Source organism: Lycorma delicatula, chromosome 4 (assembly GCF_047948215.1).
Source record: "Lycorma delicatula isolate Av1 chromosome 4, ASM4794821v1, whole genome shotgun sequence".
NCBI lineage: Eukaryota > Metazoa > Arthropoda > Insecta > Hemiptera > Fulgoridae > Lycorma > Lycorma delicatula.
The window spans coordinates 56761917-56780331 of NC_134458.1; the positions used below are offsets into that span (position 1 = coordinate 56761917).

At 29.6% G+C, this 18415-nt stretch overlaps 1 protein-coding gene across 7 annotated transcripts in view; it reads right to left on the reverse strand.

Moving 5' to 3' along the window:
* HUWE1 (HECT, UBA and WWE domain containing E3 ubiquitin protein ligase 1) overlaps positions 1 to 18415 on the reverse strand; it is a 299081-nt gene that overhangs the window by 128328 nt on the left and 152338 nt on the right. For all 7 annotated transcript variants that reach the window (XM_075363006.1, XM_075363009.1, XM_075363005.1 and 4 more), the window contains one exon: positions 873 to 1163. In XM_075363006.1, the coding sequence (XP_075219121.1) occupies positions 873 to 1163 (291 nt within the window). The remainder of the gene's footprint in view (positions 1 to 872; positions 1164 to 18415) is intronic.

Genomic DNA, 18415 nt, shown 5'->3' on the forward strand with positions numbered 1-18415 from the left:
CTTTGAGATTCATATATTGCCAAATACATTTTCATATCCTTATGAGATTTAGCAGTAAAGTTCTTGTTTAGGTAGAATGATAGAATGATATGCAATATGTCTACTAGAAATAAAATTGAAAGGACTCTTGCAATCTACTCTTTCAGACAAGCTGTAACATGATAGTAAATGAAATAAATGAATTCTGTAAATGATAATAAATGAGATAATTTTATCGGATCAAATGTGCTTGTATATGTGTTGATAAAAACTATACATCCACCTAATCTGCAACATTTTTGTCAAAACAAATTTAAGCCACCACTTTCATCATCAAATCTATTGCACTGCTATATATAAAAAGTTTGCTGAATGCACTGAAATGATTATTTTGCAAAATTCCAATTTACAGTATAACATAACTTTTCTATCTCAATTTATAGCATAACCAATGACAGATTTTGTTATATTAAAAATAATAATTAATAAGTAACTGTAACCAAGATGTAATTTTAAGTTTTAATTAGATAGTCAACAACATGGAATATATCACAGAAATTATGTTAGCTTTAAACACTTACCTCATAATTTATAAATATTGTATTAAACACATCCTACCAACAAAATAAGTGCATTAACACATTTATTAACTTACTGTGAGTTTTAATCAAACTTCTCAACAGAAAATGGTTGTAAATTTTGCTATAACTTACACAATTTTTAATAATTTTTTAATTTCATGGAAATATTTTGGTATTTATTTGAAGTAGTAATGCATTGACTCACATAAATGAAATATATAAGACCACAAAAATTTTTGTAGGAGAAATTAAATAATCTAAATAAATTTATAGATTATTATATGATTTAAAAGAAATAATAAAAAACTATACCTGGTGGGGGGTTAACAGTTGTTGTACCACCACCACTACCCTGTCTTGATCCAGTTGTACCATCTGAAGATGAAGACGAGGAAGAAGTTGGGGTCATATCACTGCAGATAGCTGAATCTCCTTTATCCTGACCATTTTCTTCCAAATCTTCATCATGAATAATTGCAAGAGCATTTAAAAGATCATAGACAGTTTGTCTAGATGTCTCTTCAATGCAGACATGTGACATACTCTGCCTTCCTTCATTAGTCACAACTGATTTCATTAACAGACGAGTGTCCTCATCTTCGGCTATTAAAAAATTATAAAAATAATATTAACATACATTTTTTAAAGGTATATTCCTAACAAAAAAATAATATGTATGAAATAACAGAATAGGATAAGATTAAAACTTGTTATATATAAAACAATATGCAAATAAGTGTCATATATATATATATACATACATACATACTTTACAAAAAAAAATCACTGGAGGGGATGTTCAAACAGGTCTGATCTTAGAACTCAGCTAAGAGCAACGAGACTCTTCTGAGTTTCCTATTGAAAATTGTGTTATTAAAAAGACAACTAAAAATGATATTTAGATTATTTACTGTATCTTTAGTCAATACATTTAGACATATAGCAAATTTTTTATTTAAAAAAATAAATAAAAATATTAGAGGAAAGTAGTAAGTAAACTAAAAATATTTTGTATTGAAATAGTAATATGGGTTAAGCAGTTTTCCACTAAATTATTATTTTAATAGAATGGTAAAGGAATACCACAGAGAACAAACTACATTAAAACAGAATAACTTGACTCAAAACAAAACAGAAGTCAATCACATCTTACACAGTTTAATTCAGCTGCGCCAAATGAATTAAACTATTATGTTGGGGTTAATTGTCAAATTCAGTTTGCAATTAACTAATACTAAAATATACTAATAGTCAGTAAAATTATGAAAACATATTCAATTCAATTTATTTAGGAACTCAAATGTCACACGATATAACTCTATAAATAGAGTAAATCAGTTCTGCTGAGAGTTAGACCCTGTGTGCAGACCTGGATATAAAAATTATAAAGATATACTAAATAAATAAGAACATAAAAAAAATAAACACACACACACACTTAATTTAAATTTACATTTACATCTAAACATATATATAAATTTAATTTTACACCTTAATCAAAAAAATAGCGCACACCCTTTGTTTAACAGAATCATAATGAAAGAATTTACTACACAAATACAATTACAACAGTACTGTAAATAAAAAAATATGCAAACAATTAATTCATCAGTTTGAAGAGCTTGCAAAAACCCATTAGAAATGATATTTAAATGATAAATAAAAAATAAAATAAATTCTTAAATTTTTTTACTAGACTTAAATATAAAAATTGGATATAATCAGTTTTAGATAAAAAGTAAATTAATACAAGTTTTCATTACAACCTTATCAAGGCACATTTATCTAAGCGACGGTCACCAAACATTTTTTCTACATGAACATAACAACCTAACACAACTCAGTTAAACAGGAACTGAGCATTATACTAATTGCAACAAAGGCAAAATTAATGGTTGATTACAAGTCAGAAATTTAAATCATTTTAATTATGGATCAATAATTAAATATGCACTTTAAAAAATTCAAAAACTTGAGAAATCTTTAAATATTATATTTAGGACAAGGTTTAAATTAACTACGGTTCAAAATTAAATAATAAAACAAAAAAATTAAAAAAGATGACGTTATAAATAAGTCAAATTCCACAAGAACTTCATAGTCGGGTTAATTATGTATGTTTTATGCCAAATAAAATAAATATAGGCTACAAATTTTGGAATTACAGTTACGGTTACTGAATAAATAAAAAAATATATGCACAGCAAAGAAAAATAATATGGTTTTAACTTAACAATTTAAAAAAATAATTATATAATACACAAAAATATTCATAAGCAACATATAACATGCATTATTTATTCATACAACATCCAAAAGTGGATCACTCTACACACATTAAAAAAATTAGATAGCAGCCAAATATGTTTAAGAAAAAGATCTTAAAAGAAAATTAATTTTATAAGCCATTATTTACGAAAGTTTAATGCCATAATTATCAGAATCTTTTGTTGAAGTTACAATATCCTACTTTCAGTGTTTTAAAATTTCTACAGTAAGAAAAAAATTTCACAAGTAACTTGGGTTTCATTTCAATCAAGTTAAACTATAATACAAAATTGATGGGTTCTTTATTGTTGATATGATAAACAATCATTTAAAAAACCACTACTTCATAATTTGAAGATTTTCCCACGCTGTCTGATTTTTACTATACGGTGACATATCTTTGCTTACAAATCGTTGCTTTAAATGGTTCTGGACAGTGAGAGAACTAGAACATGCAGTCATATAAATATATGTTTTTATGATATACAGTAGTATAATATTAAAGATGTTCTTTTGAACTACAAGTCAACAGTTCTGTTGAAGTTGTAGTTATATAAATGAACAAATCATTACAAAATACAATTATTTTGATTATATATATATATATATATATAATACTAACACTGAAATAATACAAGTTATTATAAAACACACACACACACACACACACCCAACTGAGAGAGTGATAGGGGGAGGGGCGAGAAGGGGGGAGGGAGAGAGAGAGAGAGAGAGAGAGAATTATATTAAAGAATGAAAACAACTTCATGTTTCAAAACTGAAGTATAATAGGAGGTAAACAAGTGTAGATCTAGTTACAAAATTAATACTTTATGGTGTGTTTGAAATTTTTGTCCACCCTCATGGATCCGCCATACTGATTCAAACTCTCTCTCTATATATATATATATATATATATATATATATATATTTTTTAGGAAGGTGAGTATATGATACATGATTTTAATGAAGAGTTTCATGAAAAAAATTTTGTTTTAGAGTTATAAAGCAATCAAAGTTGCAAAAATAGAAAAAAACATTGTAGTATTAAAACGAGGTAAAATGCCCTGTAGTAACTTTTATTTTTATTATTATTATTACCTTAAAAATTACATCCAATAGCAATCTTTTAAACAGTTAATGTTGGAATTAATGTACTAAACACTAATAAGACTTTACAATAATAAATAACACTAATAATAATTTAATTGTTGCCCAAAATTTTCTAGAATATTTAGTAAAATTTTGCAGGCTAAAAAGTTGCAATAAGAATCTCCTGCAAGATTTCTATCTAAAATAAAAGGCCCTACAATACAATTACTCATGATTCCTGCCCAAACATTTACTTTCTCAGGGTACTGTATACAACCCTCCAACATCCACCTGGGATTATCACTGCTCCAGTATTGACAGCTATGTCTCTTCACATGGCCATTTAAATTTAACATAAACTTCATCTATAAACATTATTAAATTAGAAAATTTTGTGTTCCAAGTCTATATTTTGCATTATAATATCAAAAAATTCAACACGACAATAGAATAAAAAGTTCTTTGCACAAGAAGTAGCTTATAAGGATGAAAATTATTGCTTTTAAGAATTATGTTAACTGAAAAGTAACTAATATCAAATTGGATAACAGTTTTCTGAATCATTGGATGAGCATCTTCAACAAACATCTGCAAAACATCAAATGATTTCACATCATTAGTGGCAGTCTTTAGTCTCCTCGTGATGTGATGAAAATTTCTAACAGTACCAGTTACTTCAAATAGTTGTTCTTTCTTGGTCAGTCAATTTACTTATTGATTCTCAGTTTTTAAATTTAATAAATAAATCACATACCTCTTATAAAGGTCATACTCGATCAGTGTATGGATACTTCATCAATAGATTTATTCTTTCGTTTTCATTTTAAGGATGCATTATTACTTGATAAAGCTAAATGAATAAAGGAAAATAATAATTAGATTAATTTTAAAACTTTTAAAATTGTTTAAATTTTTTTTATTAAGAAATTTAGGACCAAAAACATGACCAAACTAAATTTTTAAATTAAATATTGTAATAATTGAAGTACGCGGTTCTCTCTAAAGTAAATACAGTTTCATTACAAAAAATTTTTTTCTTTATAAATATTAAAACTGTAAAAATATTTTATAAATATTTATTTCTTTAAATATTTAAAGCTTTATAAATATTTTTTTATTTCTCTTAAACTACGTAACTTATTCTACTTCTCCATATAATCCCCACATGGATTAAGATATTTATCGTAGCAATACACCAGCTTCAATATACCCTCATTGTATTCTTCTGCCACCAATCCATTCAGCCAATGATTAATAGCATTTTTAAGTTCATCGTCAGCCACGAATTGCTTACCACTTAAAAATTCTTTCAAATTCCCCAAAAAAAATGGTAATCAGAAGGAACTAAGTCTGGTCTATATGGTGGGTGATCGTAAATTTCCCATCCAAATATTCTCAGTAAATCACGTGTCAGACCCGCAACCATGTGGGATGTTCATTACCGTGCAGCAGGACAATACTGTCCATCAGCCGCCCACGTTGCCAATTTTAAATGGCACGCCATAATTTACATAAAGTTTTGAAGTAAGCTTCTGCATTTATAGTCGTTCCACATGGCACGAAATCAATTAGCAGGATGCCAAAATAATTCCAAAAGACTGTGGCAATCAGTTTGTGTCCAAATGGCTGTGGCTTGACCTTTTTGGTCTGGTTGGTGATTGAGGATGATGCCATTCACTTGACTGCCGTTTTCTCTCTGGCATGTAAAACAAAATCCAAGCTTCATCACTGGTAACAACTGAATTAAGAAACTCATCACCTTTTTCTGTGTAGTGCATAAAAAATCCAAAGCAGATCCCATTCGGATTTTTTTGACGTTCTGTTAAGACATGTGGCACCCATGTGTACAAACCTTTCTGAAGCCTAAATGGACATGAACAATGCAACCGATAACAGCTCTTGAAACATCAGGAAAAAGAAAGGCCAGGTAGGAAAATCACTGAGCAATGATCTTTCCTGATTTCATCATTGACGCATTCCAATAAGTACTAGGTGATTCTCAAGGGCCTCTGCAAATGTTCTTCATCATACACATTAATTCTGTTATTTCTAAACCTTTCACACAATTTTCAGATGTTTCTTTCATTTATTACATTATCACCACACACAGCAACCAACTGCCTATGAATTTTGGCCAGCTTAACATTTTGATGGTTGAAAAAAGGTATGACCTCCATGTATTTTACAGTCGGTGGCAACATCGATTTTCCTATTAATTTTATAATGTAATAACTCACATGTAATCAAAACTACTACAATACAACAACTTACAGACAATAATGCAGTGTGCGCATTACTAGTATTGGTATGAATGACACAGGTTCGCCAACCTTAAGGAGAGAAATTTCCCAGTGGTTTTTACTTGAGATATCCCTCGTAAATATCAGTCGATCTGTCATTTAATTTACAGTAGTACTGCAAAATATCAGTTGTATATCATTATTATTATTACACATTTTCACAGTTTTTTTCTTTTGCTGGTGACATTCCCTAAACTCGGAGAAACTTATACCGAGATTAGGCTTGCTATTGTGACTAAGTGCCTTCCAGGCAACATGGCAGATGTCAATTATCACGCTCCTTTGCATTAGCGCATGGGTCTTCCTCTGAATCTTCAGTTTTTCAAGACTGTTGTGCAAAGTAGATGGTATTATTCCCTCTGCAGACATAATTATTGGGATTATATAAACTTCTTTTTGATTCCACATTTCTTTAATTTCAAAAGCAAGATCTGTACATTTCTGCAGCTTCTCATTGTGTCTAATTGATGGGATGGCTACGTCTATTAGGTAAGTTACTTTTTCCATTTTGTCAGCTACTACTATATCTGGCTTATTACAGTTGATGGGTTTTGCTGTTACAAATCCTTGGTTTCAGAAAATCTTTGCATTGTTGTTCTCCAAAAAGGAGGCTGGTTCATAAGTATAGTAGGGCTTATTTTGAAACTCAAATTGTATCTGTTGCAGAGTTCTATGTGTACAATTTTTGCCACATTGTTGTGCCTCCTGGTGTACTCCGTCAGAGATAGAATCAAACAGCCAGTGATTATATGGTTTATTGTTTCATTGTGTTGCATACATAGCCTACTTTTGTTGTTTATATTTCCTTTAAGAATAAATATTTTAAAATTTCTTGTTGCTACTACTTGATCCTGAATGCTACATATAAACCCCTCCATCTCGGAATTAACTTTCCTTATACAAACCAATTATTTGAAGCTGCTTTGGTGACTCCTTCCTGGTCTAAATGGTACAAATATCTCCGATGCAACTCTTTTCTTCCCCAATCTAGAATTTTATCTGCATTGCTCTCTTTCTTGTGTTCTATGTTGTTAGACCTGTTGGTCAGGTTTAATGGCGTATAGTTTTGGTCTGCCACTACGATGGCTTGATAGAAGGTGTGTTGCTTGCTATGGAAGTAATCCTTTAAGTTTTCGTTCTAGCCGTAGCATAGATTTTTAATATCGAGTACTCTTCCACCTTCCTTTCTTGGGAGCGTGAATCTTTTTTTTGATGAGTGGATGTGGTGGGACTTTTCTTGGTAGAATATTTTTCTAGAGAATCTGTTCAACTCGTCTAAACTCTGTTTCACTGTACTTTATTATACCTAATGCATACATGAAAACTAGTACTGCATATGTGTTCACTGCCTTCACTTTATTTTCCCTTAAGTTCCAATTTTAAGATTAATTTTAGCCTCTTTTCATATGTTTTCTTAAGTTTTTCCTTAATGGCTTTGTGCTCCAATTTTATTGCTTGATTGCATCCTAGGTGCTTGTACATGTCCTCTTCTTTCATTGTTTATATCCTTCCTTGGGTCTGCAGGTTATAATTTTGTGACTGGTGGAACTTTCCCTTCACAATGGCGTTTATCTTGCATGTACTTATTCCTAGCTTCATTTCAATGTCTTCAGTGAACATTTTGACAAGTTTGAGCAGTTGCTGCAGCTGATGTTAAGTCCCTCCATAAATCTTTAAATCGTCCATGTAGAAAAGATGTGACAGTTTGTAATCTCCTGCTCGCGATTTTATATTGCAACCGTACTTTGACTTCTTTAACATGCTTGAGAGCGGGTTGACAGCCATACAGAACCAGAGCGGACTTGGGCGTCCCCTTGAATTATTCCTAACATTAACATTTAACAGTTTTCATAATCATTGTGTCCCACAATTTTACATTAAAATCATGTATCATATATTTTCCTATTTAAATAATAATAATTTTATTCAATACGGCATATCCAAGATGGTGGACAAAAATGTCAAATACACCTTAAAGTAGTAATTTTTTAATTATGTAGATTCGCACGTGTTACTACTTCCTATATATACTTAAATTGTATCAAATAAACTACCTATTACAGAATATTGAGGTAAGATATGTCTTATCTCAATATTCTATACTGTAATTTTCTACTATAATATTTATTTGATAGAATTTAAATATAATTTAAAAGTACAGAAGAATAATATGAATCTTAAAAAATGAATTTCAGTAGAATATATAGACATATACACACAGGTGTCCCAGGTGTTAGTCAAATTTAAGAAACTGATTTCAGATATCAAAATAAACAAAAAAAAAGTTCATGTGGATAAATGCCTTATCACACTTCATTTTCCTTCGATCTACCAAATAGTTTTTATTCAATAAAGAATTATATACTAAGAATGGATTGAAATATTTTAATGAAATTTGATTTACATGTACCCAACAATTTATTTTAAAAATAAATAAGTTTGAAAATTTTACCTTTGAAAATTCCAAAATGGCACCCATTAAAGGACACAAAAGGCACAATGAAGGAAGTGAAAATAGATACAAAATTGTCAACTGCATTTATTTTTCCAAACAAAAAAGAATACATGTTTTCACTAGTGAAAGTAAGCAAAAAACACAATTTCTTTAAAATGTCAAATATTTAAAACTAATTGTAGGAGAGGCCAACATTTAACCACATCAACATTTATTTAATTGCTTCTGCAAACTGACCGCAGAGTAATTTTCTGTTGCGCAAGTAAACTTTATTGTAAGGTTAACTGACATTTTATCATACAATAGCACCTGAGTATGTAAAAAAAGTTAAGTTAAAACCTATTAAAAACTTTCTTAATATATATAAATTAATTTTTTACTGAAGAAAAAGTGAAGAGAGATAAACCATTTCTTCCAGGTGAACTTTTTTTTTATTTTGATATCCTGAATCAGTTTCTTAAATTTGACCAACACTACTGGGACACCTTTATGTATAAATGTATGTGTATATATTATATATACAGTGTGATATTAAAGTTTGGAAATTGCTTCAAACAACTTAAAAGTGAATTTATTCATGCCCACCTGTAAAGCATGCTCAAGACTTAAAAATGCAAAAAACATATAATACAAAAATACTGAACAAATTTCCACTCAAGCAATTAGTATTTTAAAGTAAAATAGTGTTAATAATCGTTAAAAAAAAAACCAAGCACTACTTCCACTCATATCCAAGAAACCCTTGATTTTGTTGTTCTAAAACTGAAAACAAGAAGTAGGATGAGGAAAATACACAGGTAGAAGAATATATATACTAATTGTTGCTATCTTTTCAATTCTTTTCCACTTATTTAATTCTTTCAGAATGATGATATAATTTCAGGGTTTTGGCACTATCTGACTTCTTAATTGTACAGTTGTGCATCCTATTCGTCAAATAGGGACGAGTAGCTGTTTTCTGAACAAATTATAATAAAGGCAGAAATACAGAAGATATTTTTAATTTAGAAAGTTATATATTAACTGGAAAATAATTAAAGACTAGTCATAAAGAACCAGTTTCAAATAGGTAAATCAGACAGAACAAATTAAAATCACTTTAGGGACAAATTGTAAGAGTATACAATATAATAAGGTTTGAGAAATTTTTTAATTATGTATTTTTTTTGTAACTCAAAAAGAAATTTTGTTATTGTCATGCATGGATTGATATGTTTATGGCACTTTATAGTAATTTAAAAAAAATTAAACAAAAGAAGAAAACAGACATTAACATAAAATTAGAATCTACTAACACCCAAAATAAAAGCAATACATTAATTAAATTTTATTTAATTAATTTACAAAGGTTTTTACAAAGGTTTAAGTAATTTACAAAGGTTTTTTAAAAACATGGTAATTCTCTTCGCCTTAATAACTGATATACTAAAAAAAAAAGAGATAGCGAGAGAAAAATAGAACCCATAGTAAATAAACACAAATCAGAAGGTTCCTGGCAAGCAAGAGCGAGGTCAGAGATCAGGCACAAATGGATTGACCTATCAGCTCTGCGCCTAAAGGGCCTTCCTTCTTAGAACAAATTGAGTTGAAACCCTAATATATAAACAGATTTAAGATGATATAAATAATTTGTAATCTTACAATTACATCCGTTTACACGTCCCCTGGGACATTTTACCAGCCTCATATATACATTATTGTTCTCCACGTGGAAAACAAAGGTTCCTTCTCTAATGTTATCGTCATCATCATCATCATCATCATCATCATCATCATTATCATTATCATTATCATTATCATTATCATCATCATCATCACCATCACTATTTCTATCATTATTACCATCATCACTACTAGAATCATTATCAATATGACCACCAATATTTTGATTATTATAAATACCATCTTCACCTAAGAACAGTCAATTAACATGATCAAGAAAAATTAACATATTAAGAATTAATAAATAAATTTTAGAAAAGAAAGAGGTAATTTACAAGAAAAAACTTGAGCCTGGAATAGAAAGATCAGTGTTAATGGATTTAACAAATCTCTAAAGACAGCAGTGTAGATATAAGTATTCTATATACACGGTACCAATGATACCAAATAGTGTTTTATAACAATTACTAGTTAATGGATATAAAAGCACGCATTAACCAAATATTTATGACATACCATATTTATTCACACATAAAACCTTAGTTTTCTTAAATTTGAACAGAAGATGTTAACTAGGCCTGATACAGAAGTATTTAAATTATCAAAAGATCATAATTAGTATCTAGGGTTAACATATTAGTGTCATGATAATAAACAATCGGTTCAATTGATCTGAAGGATTTGATTTTAATTATGAATTAGAATTGTAACAACAAAATAATATTGCCATAAAGAAAATGCATAAAAAATAACACAGGATAAGAGCACAACTTGAACATAGTAACTAGAGGAATACATTTTGGTATAATTAATTAACAGCACGCATAACATAAAATCAGCAGAAAAAAGTGAAGTTAAGAATCATTTGACAAAACTTTTAAAAAAATTCACGACAACAAATATTTCTCAAAGAATATAAATAAATAATAATTATCACATTAATATATAATTAAAATTCAAAGCCTGAGATTATTACAGATCTTATTTGAAAATAAATATGGTAAATGATAGAATATACTTAAAAAATACAAAAATGCAAACCAATGCATCAGTACATAATTGACAACCACTTGCCTTATTAGCCTATACTATTATTCAAAAGAGTTGAATTAAGCACCACTTAGCGATATTTCACAGTAAGCTTACATTAAAAAACCTAGGATCATTTTAGGTAGATTTCATAAGAAAGATACCTATTGTAATGGGTACATGATTTGACTTCCGAAAAATTTTGATACATCTTCGTGCTTCACATCCCCCAGACCCCAAAACCACTGTCAGTTCAGAAGCTTATATATATATATTTCACTTTCTTGTGGACACGATAATTGCTATAATTTTGCACCAATCACTTTCAAATTGATTCATAAAATACAACTCAAATTCTTGGTCGAGTTCATTAGTGGGCAGAATCAAACCATGGGGTTAAAATGGAGGGGCTTTTTCGAAAAGAAAAAAACATTTCACTATAACTTCCTTAAAGTAGTCATTAGTTCTCTAAACATTACCTAAAACTTTTGTCTGAAACAATTTTTGATATGAACAGCCCTTACGGCCAAGGGATGACCAAAATATTGCTAGAATTGTAAGACGGAACTTGTCATATGCTAAACATGTGAAAATTTTTCACATGCAACCACTGTCATATTGAATAAATTTGAAGTTTTTCTTAACTTTAAGGTGGAAATCTTTTTTATCCCCTACTTAGCACCAGTGAAATCTACCTCCACCTTCTGGGGTGCTGAAAGGGATCTTTTAAGATCTAATTGGAATATACATGTATTCTAAAATATATATTCTCATATTCCAAAAATGAGCAGCACATTATCAGGCCTCACAACTTTTGTTTTTATTAATTAATCCAGCACTTAATCACACAGTTTGGTCGGTGATGGAATATAATAATACAGAAATTATGCAGTACATGAAAAATGCAAATCAACTTGAGCATGAATAAAAACAAAAAAAAAAATTATTGACATAAATAATGACAGAAGAGTAATTCTGTTATGTTTTATTGTTACCAGAAGAACCCACAGAATTAAATGGTCACTTTACTTATATTAATCGCATGCACTGACATAACAGTACTAAATCCAATTGCTTCATATCCACTCCCTTTTGCTTTTTGGTTACCGAAAAAATATTTTGCTCATGATTCTAATTTATACACAATTCTAGTTTTTTTTCTTTTCACTTGCTGTTAAAACCCTTCTTCTTTTTGAACAATTATTAACAGTTCATTACATGAAAATAATCTGAGGGATTAAAAATGACCATTCAGTTACTTCACACTGTAAGGAAGGAGTGCAATTTGATCCTCTCTTTACTCTTCAGCAGCCGATCCCACTTATTCACTCTTTCAATTTCTGTTTCCATTTTGAAAATGATAGTGATGCTGCTAAATTTGAAAATCTGATGTTAAAAAAATGATAATAGAGAAAGTTAAGGTAAAGGATTTGGAAGGAAATTCCAAAACAATTAAAATGGAACTGAAGACAAAATTATGGAGATAATATGACTACCAGTATTATAAAAGATTGTAATTATAGGTTTCCTTATTAAAATATTACAAAAAAAAAAGAACCATCAGACTTGAACATAAAATAATACCAGACATCATCCAACCATGTTCAGTTTCACTCAAACCATAATCCAGGTTTTAAGAGGAAGAAAAATGTTCTCACAATAACCAGCCTAACTTTTGGAGACAAAACTGAAATGAGATTTTGTGCAAGAAATAATGTACTAATAGCCAATCAGTCACGTGAAATTTGTTAACATTGCCAAAATGAATGCAGAAGTTATCGTCTTTAGTAATAATAAAGGAGAGAAAATGAAAACTTTTGAGAGCATTTCTGACAGAATATCTTATTTACAGGAGACAAATAACAAAAAGGCATAACGTACCACAAAAGGTCTTAATAAATACAGAATGACCCCAATTGTTAGTAATTTACAAAGGTTATAGGCACAGAAAAGGAAATGTTTGTACACGATGAAGGACACAAAAGAACCTGAAAATTATGCAATAAACTTGTTCCGTTCCTAGTTGAGCCGTTCCTAGTTATGCTACACTCTGGTGTCTACTAGCACTGGTTTGTGAGTCAAGCTCATACATCCAATCTAGTCGAGAATCCCGCTTGGGGCGGTCATGCAATTCATAGTCTAATGTGACTAGTGCAACTTATTATTCTACAGTCTAATGGGACTTATGTTGTTCATTAATAACATTCTAGTGTATAATTTCATCTGGTGCAGTCACTCATTCAATAGTCTGATGTGACTTGTTTTGAATAGTGTTTTAAATGTGTCTAATGTGACACAAATAAATTCAACTATCCTAGAAGAATATGATTTTAGTTCATTTCATCCTAATACAGTCCATACTAGATCTAAAAACATAACATAGCCGTTTTTTGGTCCTCTGACCCAGATCACTTCATAGCCATTTTTTGAATCACCGGGGCCAGATCTAACATTCTGGATCATTGGGCCGGATCGTTTTACATCATTCGTTTGTGAAGTCTCCGAACAGGATAAAGTGATATTTATGATTTTATTTATAAGCAGTGTTAAATAAAATTATGTAACGTTTCATAAGAACTGTGTGAACATTAATTTCATCGAGCAGTGTGCATTCAAGGGAAAATTAAATACATTTCAAATGGCTTGTAACATGCAGTTACATATAAGACTATAACAATAGCAGGTATAAGTTGTGGAGATTCAATAATACCGGTTTGGTAAGCTTCCTTTGTTAGAACTGTACTACGTGCACTCACGGTCGCAGTTAATGTTACATTTATTGTTTCATTTTTGACCTGAAGCAAGGCCGATATCAGCAGATGACATCGTATCAAGTACATGTTGAAACAACCTTATTCACTAAACTTCTAGTTACAGAAAATAATTTAACAATATTATTTTATATTCAATGTTATTTATTTTTAATAATATTATTTTATAATAATTTAAATTATTATAAATTTATTTTAATTATCTCTGTCAATATTGTGATTCCAATCAAAATGGAATTTAAAGACCTAATTAAGAAATGAGGTATTATGAAAAACTACATAGCAAAATTAAAAACACTCATTGATAATTTTAATTCTGAATCAGATTATGATCTGTTCACTATAAAATTTAATAAGCTATTAGAATACAAAATACCTTTTTTGAAGTTCAGTCTGAAATAGAATTGCATAAAGATGCAACAGATAAAGACTTAAGAAGATAGAGACATAATTAACAAACCCAATCAAATTACATTAAAACCTATATAAATTGAGCCCTTTGCTGGTGATGCGAGAGCTTGGCATAAGTTTTTTTATCTTTTTAATAGTTTAGTCCATAACCACAAAGAATTTTCTGATGTTGAAAGATTTTATTACTCTACAAATTTCTTAAGAAGTAATGCTCTAGATGTAATAAAAAACTTATCAGTAACATCTGAAAATTATGAAACTGCAATAAAATTACTTGAAGCTCGTTATGACAACAAACAGCTAAATGCAGCTAAACATGCTATAGAAATTATTAATCTAAAACCAATAAAAAAAGAAAAATTCTGAAAATTTATCCAAATTCATTGATCATATTAATTCAAATATTAATGCATTAAAGAATCTAAATATTAGTCATTTAGAATTTATTATAATACAATTAATTACTCAAAATTTAAATTTAAATACTTTAAAAGGCTAGGAAGAAACATTAGAAGATAATGAATTCCTGAAGTTAGAACAACTTATTTCTTTCTTAGAATCTAAGCGTAAATTACTTGAATCCACCAACATAATTCAAGGTAATGAAAAAGTGCAGCTGTCTAATGTATGCTTTAGCGGCAAAAGATAAGATTATTCCAAACCTATTTCTAATAAAAATGTATTTTATGTAAATAATTCTAATAATTTCAAGTATGTATTATGTAAATCTAGCAACCATCAATTGTATCAGTGTGATAAATTTTAAAAATATGATGTTAATGAAAAGAAAAAATTTGTATTTTAGGAAAAATTATGTCTTAATTGTTTAAGTAAGCAGAATAGCGTAAAAGATTACCCAAGCAATCGTAAACGTAAAAAATGCTCACAAAAGCATTATACACTGATTCATTTAGATAAAACGCTCCAAGAGGCATCAAATATATCTTAAAAGCCGAATCAAGCTCCCTCGACTAATAGCTCATATTGTACTTTAAAATCAGAACCTAACAAGTCTGTTTTACTTTCAACAACTGTAGTTAATGTCAAGGATAAACAAGGTAATTTCATTCAAGCCAGGGTTATACTTGATTCTGCTTCAATGATTTCATTTTGTACTGAAGGGTTTGCTGCTAAACTTGGGCTTCAAACCAAACCTGTTTTAAAAGCTGATATCAGGTATTTGTAATGTTATTATTCAGTCTAAGTTAAGTGTTAATTTAAATAGTAATCCTAGGTAAGAAAATTTTTATTTAAAATGTCATGTACTGCCATCAATTACAAGTTTGTTACCGAATGATTTTATAGACGTAATCAACTGGTTAATTCCTTGTAACCTTTTTCTTGCCGATCCTAATTTTAATGTCCCTGGGCAAGTCGATATTCTTCTTGGATCTCAATATTATCTTTCTTTGCTTAAACCTGTCCAGTTAACTCATAATACTAATCATATTATACTTCAAGAAACTTGTCTTGGTTTCATAGTCTCTGGTCAAATCCCCACTAAACCTATTAAACGGACAAATAATTAAAATTCAATAGCACTTTTTCTTAGAAATTAACAACTTTCCTCTCAAATAGAGTCACTCTGGAGATCTGAAGAGATGGAAGATCATTTACCGACTAAGGAGGAATCTCTGCAAAAAGCATTTTGTGATGACCAAGGCAGATTTGTTGTTTAGGTGATCTCATGGACTTTAGGAGATCTGATGTTACAAAGTGTCAAATACGCAGAGTCGCAGCATTTCATGCATACATATGATAAGGTTAAGTGTATTTTAGGTATAAGTTTTGATTCGGTCCATTTTTGGTCAGATTCTAAAGTAATACTTTGCTGGTTGTCTTAACTTCCTAAATGATGGAAGATATTTGTCACAAACAGAGTTTGCGAAATACAAGATTTAACTAAGGAATGCTTATGGAAGCACATTCCTTCGAAGGAAAACCCTGCAGACGTCTTGTCACGAGGTTGTGTACCAGACGTATTAACTTCATTACCACTTTGGTGGAATGGTCTGTTGTTTCTGGAACAAGATGAGGTCGCCTGCCCATCCAATCAGCCTATTGTTTCTACGATTCCGCCAGATTTGCTCAAGGAAGAGAAGAAGCCTAGCAAAGCTAATGTGTTTTCAGCTGCTCTTCAAACAACAGAAACTTTAGAACTTTCGAAACCATTTTCTTCATTTGTACGAATATTAAACATATTTTCATATTGTCATTTCATTTACAATTTAAAAAATAAAAATAATTGTATATTGTCAGATCTTTCACTGGAAGAAATCAATTCCATGTTGGAAATTCTTATCAGTCATGGTGTGTATGCCACACACCATGACTGATAAAAATTTCTCGATCTACTGATCCAGCTCCACTTACTCCTGGACATTTTTTAACCTTTGCTCCGTTAACTTTTCTACCAGATCCTGATTTCTTAGGCATTAATATAAATAGACTTACTAGGTGGCAGCTTATACAAAAAAATATTGAAAGACTTTTGGAAAACCTGGTCAAATGACTATTTACATTTCTTGCAGCAGAGGAATAAATGTAAGATCTCTAATAACAACAATTGTGTTGGCAATGTAGTTATAGTAAAAGAAAGTAATCTCCCTCCACTAATGTGGAAATTGGGAATAATTGTTAAGGTATATCCAGGTGATGACGGATTAGTTAGAGTACCTGATGTAAAAACTAACAATACAATTGTAAAAAGAACTATTAATAGATTAAGTATTCTTCCAAATTCAGATGTTTGTAATGACCTGAGTGATGACAATTGTAATTAATGAAATTTCTGTAACGTTATTTTCGTGTATTTATTTATTTTTAATTTTATTTTCTTCGTAGTTTTTTGCCTTTGGCAATCTTGGATTTGTATTTAAAGTAACTTCAATGTACTTTCAACATTTTATGTAATTAATTTTTATATATTACTTTTTAATTTTTTGTACATTACTTTGAATTTTAGGATATGTATCTTAGAATTATAATTTATTGTTGCCGGCTTATGCTGCACTCTGGTGTCTACTAGCACTGGCTTGTGAGTCAACCTCATACATTCAATCTAGTCGAGAATTGCGTCTGGGCGGTTATGCAATTCATAGTCTAATGTGACTAGTGCAATTTCTTATTCTACAGTCTAATGGGACTTATGTTGTTTATTAATAACATTCTGGTGTATAATTCTGTCTGGTGCGGTCATTCATTCATTAGTCTAATGTGACTTGTTTTGTATAGTGTTTTAATGTGTCTAATGTGACAAAATTAAATTCAACTATCCTAGAAGAATATGGTTTTAGTTCATTTCATCACTTCATCCGAATACAGTCCATACTAGCTCTAAAAACATAACAAACTTTATTGACATTATAGTGGCTTCATATGTAAAACAAATTGTGTAAACATAGAAGATATGAACAGGAATCTTGTTCACAACAGTTAAACAAAAAAAAATGATCGACTACATCAATATTAAAAACTGTCACCTAGACATTATACCCTAGATTGCACACATCTGATAGATCTTTTGTGTCCAAAGATATAAAATTTTCACATCATATATTGTTTTTAGTTTTTTTTTTCTTTACATTAAGAGTATATTTTCAATGTAATCTTCTATTTATATAATTGTAACAAAAAATTTCAATAAAGATTTTATTTTTTTTTTTAAATATCAACTAAAATTTTAATAAAAAACAAACACTATCCATACATATAGTTAAACAAGTATGAACTTTTACTATCAACCATAAATGGGTAATCAGCCTATAGTTGTTTAAACTAAATAAATTCTGGTAATTTACATACATAGATTATTTATATTAACATTAAAAGATTTTGTGTAAATTTGGAATTTTTGAAGTGACAAAATAT